The sequence below is a fragment of the Callospermophilus lateralis genome, chromosome 5 (assembly GCF_048772815.1).
Source record: "Callospermophilus lateralis isolate mCalLat2 chromosome 5, mCalLat2.hap1, whole genome shotgun sequence".
Taxonomy (NCBI): Eukaryota; Metazoa; Chordata; class Mammalia; order Rodentia; family Sciuridae; genus Callospermophilus; species Callospermophilus lateralis.
Window position 1 is genome coordinate 77766551 of NC_135309.1, and position 16990 is coordinate 77783540.

General features: G+C 35.2%; 1 protein-coding gene across 1 annotated transcript in view; it reads right to left on the minus strand.

Moving 5' to 3' along the window:
• The window catches only part of Man2a1 (mannosidase alpha class 2A member 1), a 161451-nt gene that overhangs the window by 127062 nt on the left and 17399 nt on the right, over positions 1–16990 (minus strand). The window contains exons 2-3 of the mRNA XM_076856934.2: positions 10418–10672; positions 9047–9191 (exon numbers count right to left, since the gene is read on the minus strand). Of these exons, the coding sequence (XP_076713049.1) occupies positions 9047–9191; positions 10418–10672 (400 nt within the window). The remainder of the gene's footprint in view (positions 1–9046; positions 9192–10417; positions 10673–16990) is intronic.

Here is a 16990-nt window from a genome sequence, read left to right on the forward strand (position 1 = left end):
AAAAAAAAAAAAAAGAACTAAGTAACTGACTTAAGTCTGGAGAGATAAGGAGAGAGTTAAAGATAGAGCTGATGCTTCTAAAGACCCATTAAATCTCTGGAAACCCATAACCTGCTGATTCCTCTAAATGCTTTTGAACTCAGGTTTCCAAAATAAGACCACCATTTTCTTCTTCCAGGTGATTCGGTGTTATCTGATAGTTTCTAGATCTATTAGCTTCACTTCCATTAGTTGTTTGAGACACAGTACTTCTTAATTTCACATAAGGTGCTGTCACTGAAAACTTTACACCACAAGAATCTATTTACATTACCATTAGGACAGCTGGGATTTGGTTCATCTCGCAGCTGTGTGTGTATGTCGTCCAGCTGTGACCCCTTACTGTATTGCTTTTTAAAGTGTCCTTTAAAAGACCTGCATACACCTTGATATATGAAACCCCCAATTGTGAGATCAGCCTCCAAAATAATTTCTAAAAGTATGCAAAATTCATTTGGTTTCTTTTTACAGATCCCATTTATGAGCATCTAGTAACACCAACAAAGGACACTTCAGGCCTACTATGTCTTTCCCAAGCAGAGCTTATTTGCTTGAAATAATGAAAAAAGTGTCTATGAGAGACATCGTTAGAAGTAAAACAAAAGAGTGACTTCCGTTGATGAGTTATTCTCAGGTACATGAAGGAGACAAGCCTGTGGTCAGATAGGTGGCACAAATTACCAGGCTTTAGAGAAGAACCCACTTTAAAAGCTGGAAAACACTGATTCAAAATCACTTCCTCATTGTAAAAAATGTTGCAATGAGGAAAACCATTAACTCTCTCACATACTAATGTAGTATTTTAAGGGAAGAGACATCCATTTCAATAAAAAAAGATTACAAAAAACACGAGGCAAAAAGGATATGAAATGGTGCAGTGAAGTGTCCACTTTCACAAGACAATTAAAAAAAATCACTTTTATGATTAATAATACTAACAGAGATGATGTTTGGCATGGGGATACTTAAAAGACTTTCCTCCTAGATGCTCTGCCTGTGATTTCACAAGAGTTACCCATAAATGGCATTATCATATTTAAAGAACAGTTACAAGTCCTGGTTCTGGAGCCAAGATCACCTAGGTTCAAAACCAGTTCTGCCACAGACAGATTATTCATCTTCTCTCCTGCCCCTTTCTTATCTATGAAATAAGAATAATAATAGAACTCTATTAAAAGTTGCTGAAAGAAGTAATGGATTTAACATATGTAAAATGCCTGGCTGGGTTGTGGCTCAGTGGTAGAGTGCTTCCCTAGCCCATGTGAAGCACTGGATTCCATCCCAGCACCCCATAAAGATAAATAAATAAATAAACAAAGTTATTTAAAAAATGACTCCATGTTTAAAATATGTGTGTGTGTGTGTGTGTGTGTGTGTAAGTGTGTGTTTGTGTGTAAAATGCCTAGGACAGTGCATGGAATATTGTAACTTCTGTAAAGCATCAGCAATTATTTTTTTTTTTTACTGGGGCACAGGTGAGCTGTGAAGCACCCAGGCTTAATAGAGTTAACTGAAATGAAGGGAATGAGAAAATGTTTAATGACCACCTACATCTCTAGGAGTCACTAAACCTAAGTGTTACTCAAGGAAAAAAGTCTAAAGACAGTCCAAACCATCTGCATTTTCTTCCTCTAAAAGGAAACTCACAAATTCTAAGGGATATCTCTTAAAAGCAAAATTCTAGAGAATCATATAATTCTTAAATGCTATCATTCTCTTAACAATTAAGGTTGCCAGATAAAATACAGAATGCCAAGTCAGACTTGAATTTTATATGAACAAACATACTTTTAGCATAAGTATGATCCATATGATATTTGGAACATATATATTCACATAATAAAATATTATCCACCTTTTATTGAAAATTCAAGTTTAACTGAATACCCTGTGTTTTTATTCACTAAATCTGACAATCCTATTAACAATACAAAGTCCACATAAATGTGCTAAATTAGTCAGGCACAGTGGCACACATTTAGAAGGCTGAGACAAGAGGACAGCAAGTTCCAGACCAGCCTCACCAACTTAAAGATATCCTGTCTCAAAATAAAAAATGAAAAGGACTAGAGTCATAACTCTGCGGCAAAGTGTCCCTGAATTCAATCCCCAGTACCAAAAAGAAGGTGGGGGGGGGGGAGTGCTAAGTTTGCTAATACCCATAAAGCAAGAAGAAAAGAAACAGAATCATCTGAATTAAAATTTCTTAAGCCACAGTATGGTTAATGGAAAGAACATGGATTTTAGAATCAGACAAACCTGGGCTTCAATTCACAAGCTCAGAGAATTTATCACTGACTGACTTTGGAACAAATTACTACATCCTCCTCAGCATCATTGCCCTCACCTGTTAAATGAGGCTTAGTTAACCACTTTCCACTCCCCTCCATGCCAAACAAGCAACAAATGCTAGTACCTCTCAGCTCTTCTTCATACTATGTGAGCTCCAGGAAATCAAATTTCCCAGGGTGGTTGTCAAAACCAAAGAACCTACTTTATTCTGCAGCAACTAAACCAAAGAGTGTACTCCCCAGACTGTCTACACACAAACCTTTCTGGCTACTAACCATCTTGTTCCAATCAGTAGCTTCCTTTGATAGCCAGACTTCTGTCTCAAAGGCCTTCCATCTATGTAGACATTAACCAGTGATGGCTGACCAGAACCGTTTTCACTGTCAACACTTGACAGTATTCAAACAGAAATGTTTGACTGTAATATCACACTGTGATTTGCTCACATTTTCATTTTGTTTTACAAACATTTTTAGAGTAAGAATTCATAAACAAATTCATTTCAAATGATTATATAATAATAGAAAAATCATTCTTCTTAGTTAATAAAACTAAAAATCTCACTGCTTCAATAAGCAATTCTTCAAAAGAACTGCAAATGCACAAAAGAAAATTATTTCCCAGTATCACTTGTAAAACTAAGTCTTCCTACTATTTTTAGAGTCATACCACATGGGGAATTATTTTCTAATGTTCATTTTACAAATTGCTTAACTAACAATATGCTGTTCAACCTTGCATTTAGCGCACCTTATCTTTTCTCTACACACTGTGATTTCTTTGAAGGAAAATTAACTAAATATTTCAGCAGTTTAACTAGTGGGAAGCAAAGAATTAAGATTGTAGATACAAAGGTACTATAATTCTGTTTTAATCAGCTTATTAAATACAACATGAACATGTATCAATCAACTAGCATTTAATTTCATGGTCTATGATTCAAAACTTTTCAAAACCATAACAGTACAAAGTTATCAGCATTTACCTAACAATTCCTTTCCAATTTTATTTTAACTCATGTAAACCATTGAAATATTGTATGACAGGTGTAACCTGTCCTTACAGACTGGAAGAAGACATAATTAGGAATTTTATTATGATACAAATCTATTTTGAAATTTATCTTTTCTCACAGGATATTACTAACTCAGCACAAAATGAAAAATACCCACATATATTACACAGATGCAGCAACATAAATTCTTAGGAGACTAAATACTGAAATCTTCTAAATATTTATTTCAAATATTTTGATCCCCCAAAGACATAAATCCACTGACTAAAAAAAAAAACTATTAAAGTTTTTAATTGTTGCTATAGAAAATACAAACAAATCTCTAAGAATCTCATTTAAAGTAAACTGCCTAACTGCATATTCATTTAGGAGTATCCAACAAAGATTTCCCTTTAAGAAGCCTCATTTTGACTTGAAATTGTATGTGCACATACTTTTTTTTTTTCACCTACTGAAAAAGTTATTTTCGTGATATTTCAAAATAATTTAGTTTATCAATATTCTATGTTGTTAAGGAATAGTGAAAATTATTAAGAAAAGTCAGTGAGTTCTTTCTTCTAGAATTTTGCTAGATACATAAAACCGCTTTAGTTTTAAAAAGTCTGTTTCTGATCATTATTTTTAAGTCAAGTGGAGAAGGGCCTGAGGGTAAGGTTCATTAACATTTTTTTACTAAGACAAAAAGATTCAACTCTAGTTGCTAGGACACCAACAGACAGATTCATTTATTGTAGTCAGAAACACTTATTGGGGCTGTCCTCTCACAAAACAACATAGATTATGGTAGGAAACATAATGCAAACAAGCAAAAAGTCTACAATGGAAGAGGAATGACTGCCCTCAGAGAGCTATCTGTTGTTAGTAAACAAAAGTACAAAGTACATTTTAAGTAAGACTTTTAAAAAGAATAGAAATAAACAAACATCAGGAAAGGAGTTAAAGAAAAACAGAGAAAAAGAAGCAAGTCCAATGTTTCAATCTACTCTGTAAAGTTAGATTCATTACTCCTTTGATTTATTCAACCTAATCACAATGATTCCATACTCTGTGCCAGTTATTATCCTAGGCATTCCACACATGGCAACGAATAAGACTGAGTTCCAGGCCTTATTGAGTTTACATTCTAGAAGCAGACCAAGTAAAAGTGCTGTAAATATCTATATCTTTGTGTATGTGCAAGCTAAGGTGTGTGTGTTCAGTATGAACATGTGGTGGAGGTACATGTAGACAGATCAGCGATATTTAGCAATAACTATGCAAATATTACACTAAGAATGAGATCACATTTTAATAGGACACATGTTCTCTGCCACTCAAGTTTACCCTAGTAGGACACACAAGTAAACTGACAGGAGGCAATGTGATGCCCCTTACTACCTGCATAATCTTGGCAAGTTGATTAACACCTTTACCATGAATAGGGGCACCAACCTTCAAGGGTTATTATAAGCATTAGATACTTAGAACATTTGGCACCCTGCCTGGTAAACCACAGATTTTATTATTCCATCTAAGTGCCCATGTTAAAAAATAACAAGAAATGGTATTCATAAAAATTAAGGATGGCAAAAAAGTAGCAAAGGTCTTAAAAAATTGTCAAAAAGGGAGTCAAAGTGGACTTGTGTTGTGTCCAGACTTTAGAGCTGTAAGTTATATTATCACAGAAAAGAACACATGCCAATAAACTAGTGGGAAAGAATGTTGGTGGAAGTTAAATGTAAGTTGTGTGTAAACCCAAAAAAAAAAACAAACAAACAAAAAAAAAAACCTTCAAAGTACCAAGGGAATAATGGTGCTCTGATAGAAAACAAAATTGAGATATTCAGAAAATTAACAAAATAGAAGCATAATAAGAGGAAAGTTTATTGCATTGAGCACATTCAAGTAAAAGAATAAAAACTCAAGAAATAAGTGTCTAAACACTACATTCTGAAAGCCCTAGAAAAAGAAGAACAAATCAACACCAAAAGTAGAAGATGGGAAATAATTAATCAGAGCTCAAGTCAATGGAATTGAAACAAAAGAAAAAACTGACAAAACAAAAAGTTGGTTCTTTGAAAAAATAAATAAAATAGATGACCCTTGGCCATGCTAATGAAGAGAAAACTCAAATTACTAAAATATAAGATGAAGAAGGAAATATCACAATGGACATGTCTGAAATACAAAAGATAATTAGACACTATTTTAAAAATTTATGTTCCAATAAAATAGAAAATATCAAACACATCGACAAATTTCTAGAGACATATGACCAACTGAAAGTGAATGAGGAGTTCATACACGATTTAAATAGATCAATTTCAAGTAAAGAAATAGAAAACGCCATCAAAGGCCTACCAACCAAGAAAAGCCAGATGGATTCTTAGCTGAGTTCTACAAGACTTTCAAAGAAGAATTAACACCAATGTCCTCAAAGTATTCCACGAAAGAGAAAAGGAGGGAACACTTCCAAACTCATTCTATGAGGTTAATATCACACTAATACCAAATCCAGACAAAGACACATCAAGGAAAGAAAACTTCAGACCAATATCCCTGAAGATCATAGATGCAAAAATTCTCAATAAAATTCTGGCATATCACATACAAAAACATATTAAAAAGATAGTGCACCACAATCAAGTGGAGTTCATCCCAGGGATGCAGGGTTGGTTCAATATACGGAAATCAATAAACATAATTCATCATATTAATAAACTTAAAAACAAGAATCACATGATTATCTCAATAGATGCAACAAAAGCATTTGACAAAATACAGCACACATTCATGTTCAAAACACTAGAAAAACTAGAAATAGTAGGAATATACCTCAACTTTGTAAACACTATATATGCCAAACCCAAGGCCAGAATCATTCTAAATGGAGAAAAATTGGAAGGATCCCCTCTAAAAACTGGAACAAACAAGTTATGTCCACTTTCACCACTTCTATTCAACATCTTCCTTGAAACTTAGCCAGAGCAATTAAACAAAAGGAAGAAATTAAAGGGATACAAACAGGTAAAGAAGAAATCAAATTATCACTATTTGCTGATGACAGGATTCTATATCTAGAAGATCCAAAAAATTCCACCAGAAAATTTCTAGAATTACTAAATGAATTCAGCAAAGTAGCAGGATATAAAGTCAACACCCATATATCAAGCACATTCCTATACATCAGCAATGAATCCACTGAAAGAGAAATTAGGAAAACTACCCCATTCACAATAGCCTCAAAAAAACATTAAATACCTGGGAATCAATCTAACAAAAGACGTTAAAAGACTTCTACAATGAGAACTACAGAATACTAAAGAAAAAAATTGAAGAAAACCTCAGAAAATGCAAAGATCTCCCATGCTCCTGGATAGGGAGAATTAATATTGTCAAAATGGCCATATTATCAAATGCATTATACAGATTTAATGCAATTCCTATAGGAATTCCTATAGGAAAAGCAATCATGAAATTTATTTGGAAAAAATAAGAGACCCAGAATAGCTAAAGCAATCCTTAGCAACAAAAGTGAACTAGGAAGCATCACAATACCAGACCTTGAGCTATACTTCAGAGCTACAGTAACAAAAATGGCAGCAAAATACACATGTAGACCAATGGTACAGAATAGAGGACACAGAGACAAACCCACATAAATATGGTTATCTCATACTAGACAAAGGTCCAAAAACATTCAATGGAGAAAATATAGCCTACTCAACAAAGGGTGCTGGCAAAACTGGAAATCCACATGTAGCAAAATGAAATTAAACTTCTATCTCTAACCCTGCATAAAACTCAAATCAAAGTGGATCAAAGACTCAGGCACTAGAACAGAGACCCTGAGCCCAACAGAAGAAAACATCTTCACCATGTCGGCCTAGGATCTGACTTCCTTAACAAAAGACTCCTAAAGCACAAGAAGTAAAATCACGAATCAATAAATGGGATGAATTTAAATTAAAAAGCTTCTTCTCGGCAAATAAAAACAATCAATAACGTGAGGAGACAGCCTACAGACTGTACCTCCAATAAATCATTAATCTCTAGGATATATAAAGAACTCAAAAAACTTAACACCCAAAAAAACAAATAACCGAATCAATAAATGGGCTAAGGAGCTGAACAGACACTTCACAGAAAAAGAAATACAACTGATCAACAAATATATGAAAAAAGTGTTCAACATCTCTAGTGATTAGAGAAATGCAAATTAAAACTACTTGAAGATTTCATCTCACTCCTGTCAGAATGGCAATAATCAAGAATACAGGCAACAATAAATGTTGGCGAGGATGTGGTGAAAAGGTACACTCATACATTGCTGGTGGGACTGCAAATTGGTGCTACCGCTATGGAAAGCAGTATGGAGATTCCTCAGAAAACTTGGAATGAAATCATCATTTGACCCAGTTATTCCACTCCTCGGTTTATACCCAATTGACCTAAAATCAGCATACTACATTAATACAGCCACATCAATGTTTATCCTAGGTGACCTTCAAGAGATGAATGGATAAAGAAAATGTGGTATATATACTCAATGAAATATTACTCAGCTTTAAAGAAGAGTGAAATTATGGCATTTGCCAATTCATGAATGGAGTTGGAGAATATCATGCTAAGTGAAATAAGCCAATCCCCAAAAAAAACAAAGCCTGAATATTTTCTCTAATATGCAGATGCTAATTCACAATAAAGCAGAGAGAATAGTGTTACCTTAGATTAGGTAGAGGGAAGTGAAGGGCGGGGAGGGAGGGGATGTGGGGATAGAAAAGATAGTAGAATGAAACAGATGTTATTACTTTATGTATATATGTGACTACATGATCAATATGATTCTACAACATGTACACTCAGAAAAATGAGAAATCATATCCCATCTATGTATATAAAAGTGCATAAATGCATTCTACTGTCATTTATAACTAATTAAAACAAATTTTAAAAATTAATAAAAAAAGAAGTCCTTTTATAGAAGTCTTCAGAAATGAATTACAATAAAATGCCTCATCTAAATTCACTGGGTTTTCACTCTGTACTGTATATTCACTATCAAATATACATATCAAAGCATAAGCTCCACTAGAATTGTAGCAATTTCCCCTTACCTTGAAGAAAAAAATCTCTAGCACCAATAAATAAAAGCCATCACATGAAATAACAATAATTGATAAGACAGCAGCTACTCGTATGCCATACACAATTCCCTTACATTTTGCCTTGTGAAGGAGATACTATTATCCTGGTTATACCAGAAAACAAACAAACAAAAAAAAAAAAAAAAAAAAAAAAAAACTTAGCCTCAGAGGGATTAAGTAACTTATATGAAATCATCTAACTCTGACAGACAGGGCTAGGATTTATCCCATGTCGGCCTGATTGATACCAGTGACCACTCTTCACACTGCTTCTGCAAGTTAAAAATTCAAATTTTCCCATGAGCACCCTGCCTTAGTACCCTTAAGTGTGTACAATTTTCACCTCCAAAAACTAAGATTTTTCACACTGCATATGTATTATCCTTGAGTGGCACATAAATTGATAAAATGAGAACACTAGAACATAATGACATAAAAGAAATACATTACTGATAAAAGTCAGAGAATAATATCTCAAGAATGTTAGGTGTAAGCTCTACCCATATTCTCATTAAAGGACTCTGGGTCTAAAAAAATTTGATAACTTCTTTTTTTTTTGAAGTACATATTTTACCTGGGTCATTATGGGAATGAGGCACCACAAAGACTTGAAGGCTCTCATCATCCCATTCATGATCTTCATACTTAATGTCAAACCCTTGCTTCCAAACTCCACCATCTGGATTATCAAAAGGAATTAGATTGTAAACATCCAACATCTAAAAATATAAAAGAACAAAAGTTAAAGTTTAACCATTAATTTCACATGCACAGAAAAAAATAGCTTTACTGTTCCTTCAGCATGGCTGACCAAGCTAGGTACTTATGTAGTACTCAATAAAAACCAAAATGAAGCCAACTTTCACAGAAAGAGATTTCCCTGCCATGTACAGGATTCTGATCCTATCTGACTGTGTCCACACATTAGCTGGTGAGGTTGCAGGTGCAAGGCCTGGCTAGCTCCATTTCCAGCTTGGCTTATGAGCCATGGCCTTGAGATGGTATCATGTTCTGTGCCTAAAGAAATTAGTGGGAAATGTCAGTCTAAAGCCAGGATAGAGGTCAACTAATTTTGTCTAACTTTAAAATATTCATCCTTTAGGGTCCCCCCGAGAGTTCCAGTTTCTAGTCTAAAGCACAAGGTTAAACATAGCCCTCTGTTAATTTGCAGAGCAGGGCCAGTAGAAGTGATGCCCAGCATTTAAGAAACCAGTCCTTTCTGAAGAAGTCCTAGTTTTTGATTCCAGTACCCTCTAGAACAATGTTGTCCAAGTGAAATAGAATAAAAGCCAAATATGTAATTTTTAATTTTCTACTACAAGGAAACAGAAGAAATTAACTTTAATAATATATTTTATTTAAATTTACATATGCAAAAAATTATCAACTCAAATGTATAATCAAATTATATAAATGAATTAAGATATTTCACATATTTAAGTCTGAAACACTCTGTGTTTATATTACTTTTAGAGCATATCTCAAGTCAAATTAGCCATATAGCAAGTGCTCAGCAGTCACATGTGATGACAGCTTCCATACTGGAAAGCACAGCTCTAGAATGCTCCTCCACTGTAAAAATACCTAATCCTACACTGTATGAAAACAGACATACAGTGAAAGCTGAGCTTCTATTATGTTTTCTAAAGGAATGAAGAAAATCTCTTTGGGGAAAATTAAATCTCCAATGGTTTCAACCATTATAGGAAATAAGAATAGAAAAATATACAAATAGGCCATTTTTCACAAGAAAACAGGAGTGACACAAAATTCCAAAATTTTATCACTAAAAAAAAAAATAGTGATATGACAAATCAAATCCTTCTGCAAAATAGAGAAACTGGAATCCAGAGTTTAAACAACTTACCAGTAAGAACAGACACCAGAGAAAACCTAAAAGCAAAACAAAAAATGTTTCATGATTATTAGTGAATGTCTATATTACCTGCACATCTGGTTGCAGACTTCCAGTTTGTGACAGAGACAGACAGTCACTAGGGTCAACCTGAATGTACAACTCTGATTGCTGAAGTTGTGAGCCAGCACCTTGGCTGAAATTGCCTTGAGAATCTTTCGAATCATCATCCACAGACTCACTCAAATTGATGACTGAGTCTCTAATATTTGAGATGATCTCATTATTCTCAGCCAGCAAACGTTCCAAATGGTCTATTTTTTCTTGTAACACCGAGAGCTGGGCCTAAAATATAAAAGAGAAAGGCATCTATATAAAACACTAATACAGTTCTGCTTAGGCACACTTATTTCTTTAAAAAAAATTATTTGGCTGCCCTTTTGGGTAGCCACTCACCACTCACACTTTACTTTCCACTTTTACAAGTGGAATCACAGAAAGCATGAAAAGCTGGTATGAATAAAACAACAATTTACAGCAAAAATTTTTTTCATAGCTAAAATCTTTGTTTAATCATATTTTAAAATATGCAACAGAGGGTCCAAAAATAGTTTGAGGTATATTTTCTACTCTCCCAAAACTCAGTCCTAAAAGATCCCTGAATCTCTAGAATCACTAAGTAAAACAGCATATCATATTCAGGTATAAAATTTTAAATTTCAGTGTAACTAATATGAGTTGTTTACAAAAGTTAAAAAATATGAACCTGAAAGATATTTCATCTCAACTAGTTAATACTAGTGGACAATGAAATCAGTTCATCAGCTCTCAATTAGCCACAAACAAGAACATCCTCTAAGGAACCATACCATCAGTAACTCAGACTGCTTTTTAGTAATACCTCAGGTTATAAAAGCAAGGACAATATTTGTCCTGTTCAACCCTATATCCTAGATTCCAAATATATAGTAGATACTCATTTATTTGTTAAATGGCCCTCATATTTCTGGAATGCAACAATTCTTTAGCAAACACCCACTATGTCAGGCATAATGCAACATTCTGGGAAGACAGATAAGCTTAAGATCCATGCCCTAGTCTATAAATACACAGTGACACTGTAAGCAAGATCCAAACCCCATAGCCCAAAAAGCTCAAATTTAGGTTTAAAAAAGTAACATCATCATGGTGACCAAACAACTCCAGACATCCATCACCAGGAAATAATGGCAGTAGAAAGAAAAGAAGAAGAATAAAGAAAACATCTAAATGTTCAAAACAAGGGGACTTGTCAAATGGTAGATCTATATCATGGAACAGTCTGCAGCCACTAAAATTTAGATATATAAATTTTTAAAAAATAGAAATAAAAGGAGAGGTATTTTCAGAAAATGAAATATAGAGAAAGTTTTTTTAAATAGTATATATGAAAAAATTGTGTGTATGACATGCTATACTTCTGGAAAAACATGGAAAAATAAATCAAGATAGTTAAAAACTAGATATATTTATATTCTTTTTTAACCTGCTATGAGTATTTGTTGATTTTGTAATGCTAAGGTGGGATGAGAAATATCAGAGTTATACTCACAGGTTACTGGTCAGTTCAAAAAGCAGAAGAGAAGGCACACACTGAGATCTACCAAGAGAAGGCCAGTTATTTCAGCAAACTATGCTAGAATGGTCAGAAATCTGAAGAAACTAGAACAGAAATTTTGGAATAAGAAAAAATAGCCAAGAGGCAGAAAATTACCTTAGGAAGAGGGAACACGACATTGGGGAAGAATGACCAAAGCCCTTTTTATAGACAGGCATAGGACACAAGACTGCACAGTGCTCCCACAGACCCAAAAGACATTCTCACAGATCTCTCCACAGAAACAGCCCCCTACACATCAAAACTCATCCTTGAACGCAGCTGTCACTCTGGAGTGAAGTAGCATGTCAACACAGAGTAGAACTCTGAAGCCTCTTCACTGGCATATACAGAGACATGAGGGAAGTACAAGGTTTTAGCACAGATCTCTTTCTGCAAAACAAGGCCCTTTTCCCTTAGTGACAAGCAAGAAAGAATACACATCAGTTTACATCTAGAAATGGCATAGCGAAGGCAACAAGGGATCACTGCAACACCAGTTCAGCCATCAAACAGAAAAGCTAGCTGAACCATGTGGATTCCAGATAAGCAAAGTTGTTAAGCAGTATCATACTCAAAACCTTCTCCAGGAGCACACATCACTGTTGTTTATGAATGGTTATCCACGAAAAGACCAAAAGATGTTCTCTGACATAACCTAAAGTTCAACCAAAGCAAAAATATTTGAGAGTAAAGTACACAGTCAACTAACCTGTATATCTCTTTCTAAACAGACTTGTTACAAAGGGTGACAAAAACAAAGGGAAAACTTTTCTTCACTCTATCACAATATTATGAACTGTGGCCTTTTTAAGTCACTTCTGATAGATTCTGTTGAATACTTCCAATGCTGAAGACAAATACATTTCAGTGTTACAATTTTGAATGTAGCAGATAATAGAAAATCAAGTTCTTTTTATTCAAAGTAGAATTACAACTTGTTGATTTGTCTCACCTTCAATAAAGCTATTGACTTCTATAAAATAAGACTTTAGCTTAGTCTAGAGCATATTTAATTTTCTCTATTGGTGAAAGATGGTCATATGATTAAAATGCCATGATCTCAGAGCTTTTAAAGATGCCATGTTTATCTTATGCTTATGGTATTACATTATTAAAATTTTAATACATGGGCAGAACTTTCTGTGCTTTAACAAAAAGATCACTTGGGGCCCATTTATACAGCAAAGCTGTCTATAGTTCAACAAGTATACACTGAAAAATTAGCGGACCCTTCCCAGGAAAATGGTCCCATAATCAATGAATAAAAGTATCATTCAAAATAAACATTATAAGAGATGCTTCATGAGGAAAGATCCTTCATGCATTAAAGACAACTTTCAATCTCATTGTAGCTCTAAAAACACAATTAATGATCAGTACCTAGGATTATATGGTAAATTAAATGCATGGAGAAAACTGTAGCCTGAGGATATATAAGCATAATGGTCTAATAAAAATTATTTTAAAAACTATTATAACAGTGAAATAAAGTCTCCCTTCAAACAGCCAAAATTCTTGACATACACATCAAGCAAACTGCATATATGTAAGAGAGGAGTGGTGACCTAAAAAAGATACATGTACAGTCTGCATTAAAGAAATAGAAATCATAATGTTTCAATTATGCTAATAAGACAAAGAATACTGATAGTAATATTGAATAAAAAACAATTTTCTGTAGGGTAAGAAAGTCACTTGTAAAAAAAAACACTTTATTCTTTGATTTGCTAATCAGTTCTATAGGGAGGCCACCAGGGCTGCACTGCTGAGGATTGGAGAAGGAGGTCATATTTGATTTTCTCTGCTACTGGTGAAAGAGAAAAAAACGCAGCCCCCCCCAAAAAAAAAAAATTAGATATCAAAGACATTTGAGAGAGCAAATTTAGAGACTACTATGAAGTAGAATAGGAAGAGCACCCACTCAGTCCTATGAACAAAACCAATGACTGTTATCAACAGCTAAATCTAAGCTTATTACGTAATTATTTGCCCCAGGGAGGACACTAGCTGCTGGGAACTGAAGTGACCTTGATCACTCAAGCACAGCTGAATGTTCACAGCTTCTCCTCCTCCTTACAACTGAAAAAAATGTGTCTTCCTCTCTCCCCAGCTTCTGCTGACTTCCAATCCCATCCCTCTCAACTGCTCAAACACTTTGTTCTTCTGATTAAACCCTCTCAATACAGCTCCATCAAAACTCCTTTTAAAAGCAATTCATTCTCAGTAGTTTAACATGTTCTATTATATGAAACTACATGAAACTGACATTCTCCTAAGCCAAAAATAGTCAAATATCACCAATTCTGTATTCTTATATTCTTAATGTCTATAGTCTATATTCTAAATATTCTTATATTCCATGTATCTATATACCTCTATATTCTTAATATTCTTGTATAATATTAGAGCCTATTTAAATTTTGAAAAGTCAATCAAACTCCTCTGCTTCCTTAACTCATGGGATTTTTGGTGTCAACTTGATTGAACTAAAGAATCCAGATAGCTGCTAAAGCATTAATTTTTCTCAATGCTTCAGCAAGGAGAACCCCCCTCTCTCCTGCTAAAAGGGAAACCCACGTTTCTTAGCACTAATTGGAATGATTGGGCTGCCCCAGGGGGATCTGGAGGAGGACCAGGGAAGGTTGATATGTGAGTCATTATACTGAGTGTCAGCCCTCAATGTGGGCAGATGTCTCCTTATCAGCTGGGGGCTTGGACAGAACAAAAACATAAAGGGCACCCCTTCCAGCTGTCCTCTGGCCTTGGAATGCTAGAACTCCAGGTTCTCCTTTGGAATCTAAGATTCACACAAGCAACGCCCCCAGACTCTGAGCCTTGGGTCTCAGTCTGAGAGTTATACCCAGCTTCCCAAGGATCAGAACCCATGGACAGGGAATGAGCCACGCTACCAGGTTATCTAGTTCTCAAACTTGCAGAAAGCCTATCATGGGTCTTGTCAGCCTCCATAACTAAATGAACAAATTCTCTCAATAAATCCTCTCTTTCACCTTCTCTCTGTATATACATATGCAAGCACATGCATATGTTTGTGTGTACATATAAAATACCCTATCCTTCACAATGTACAGGGATTATCAAGAATCTCTACAAGTAATCCCTCCTTCCAATAAACACCCATGCATTCTACCTGCCCAGTTCAATCTGTGCCTGTCTATCTACCAAAAGTGCCCTCATAAAGTCCCCAAAGCCTCCCACATTTCAAGCCTGGTGAAGAATACTGTGCGCTGACCTTACTTATCATCTCAAGGAGCACGCAGCACAGTAAAACACTCCTTCTTCCTGGAAACATTTTCTTCACTCACTCCCAGGACAACATGTTCTTAGTTTCCATCTGGGCCACAATTTATCAGTCTCCTTAGTTGGCTCCTTCTCTCCCTCCAGGGGTATCTGGAGGAGGATTCCAGGGAAGGTGGATGTTAGAGAACTCAAGGTTAGCTCCTAAGCCCTGTTACCTCTCCACACTGCCTGACATGATCTCATCCATTCCATGATTTAAATTTCCTGGTTGTAATGATGTCTCCCATATTTATATCTCCTGCTGAAATCTCTTCTCTAAAAACAGATTCATATATTCAAACGCCTACCTGACATCTCTATTTGGGCTTCAAAGTGAAATCCAAAACACCTTCACCACAAGCCACTTCAGACCTCAAGTCTCCTTAAGTGCCTTTAATCTTCACTTGGTTGGACACCCTCAAAATCTTGGTGTGATAATTGTTTTCCTCCTCCTTCCTTACAATGCTCACACACTCAAACTACCTATAAGATCTTTCTATCCTGCCTCTAAAATAACTCATTGAGTCAGTCATCCTCTTTCCTTCTGGACTCCTAACAGCCTGCTTTCAAGTCGCCAATAGTCTCCCCTGGCCTAGCGCAGAAGCCTCCCACCTGATTTCCCATTTACATGCTATATCCTTCATCCATGCCCTTATTCAACTTGCAACACCTTTCTTAGCGGGCAGTGCTTGTTTCTTGTTGTACTTAGAACAGTAAAACACCTACAGGCAAACACACACTCTCATTCTGGTATACCACATTCAATAAGAAGGTGCAACCACTTCCTTTCTCATCTTCTCGCTGATTGTGTCCCAGTTCCAAGCCAGCTCCTCCCCACATCTCTGTACCTTGAACATGTCTTTTGTATATACAATGCTTCAGCTCTCACCCAATTCACTTCTGTATAGCCTTCTCAGCCATCCTCAAGTTATTCTCTATCTCAACTTGATACTATTTTCCTCCACAGAATATTACAATTATCCACTTAATTCATGTATTGCTTCCACTTTTTCATTACTACATGGACCTGTATATTGAGAAAAGGCACCATAGCGATTTTGCTCTTCCTGGCACTCTGATTCCCAGCACAATGCCTGGTACATAGAAGGATCTCAAATATTTGCAGGAGGAGAAAGAAAAAGAAAGAGGAAGAAGATGAGACAAAAACAGTGTGCAAAGGACTAAATGTTAACCTCACGCCCAAAAAATTTCAAATAAAAAAACAACACTTAATTTTTTTAAACAAAAAAAAAGAAAATTTTTGAAAAAAAATCTTCATTGAATCGCATTAATTTCTTACCCCAAAAGATAAGAAGAGCACAGGAAGGAAAGTCCTAAGTAACAGGATGGCCTTCATGGATTGTCTGGGAAATGACACAGAACCTGACCTACATTTGGTCACAGCACGATAATTATGACCTCGTGAGCAGGGTAGAATGTGTGGCTCCCTTTCTAGGGCAAAGATTATGAATTCTTTATGGTCCAACCAAAAATTATTTTCACTAACCACAGTTTAAGAAGTTATGGTTTTTCAACTGATGTGGGCAGCACAGGCACTTTGGAAAAAAAATATCAAAAGAATTTTAGAATGTTTCTTACCATGGTAATAAGATCTGCACTCAATCAAATCAAATTTCTAGTTTAGAGAACTTTAGATAAAATATTATTGTTTATAATGTCATCAATGGTAGCAAAAGATGCAAAACTTTTCCCCAATGTATATGTAT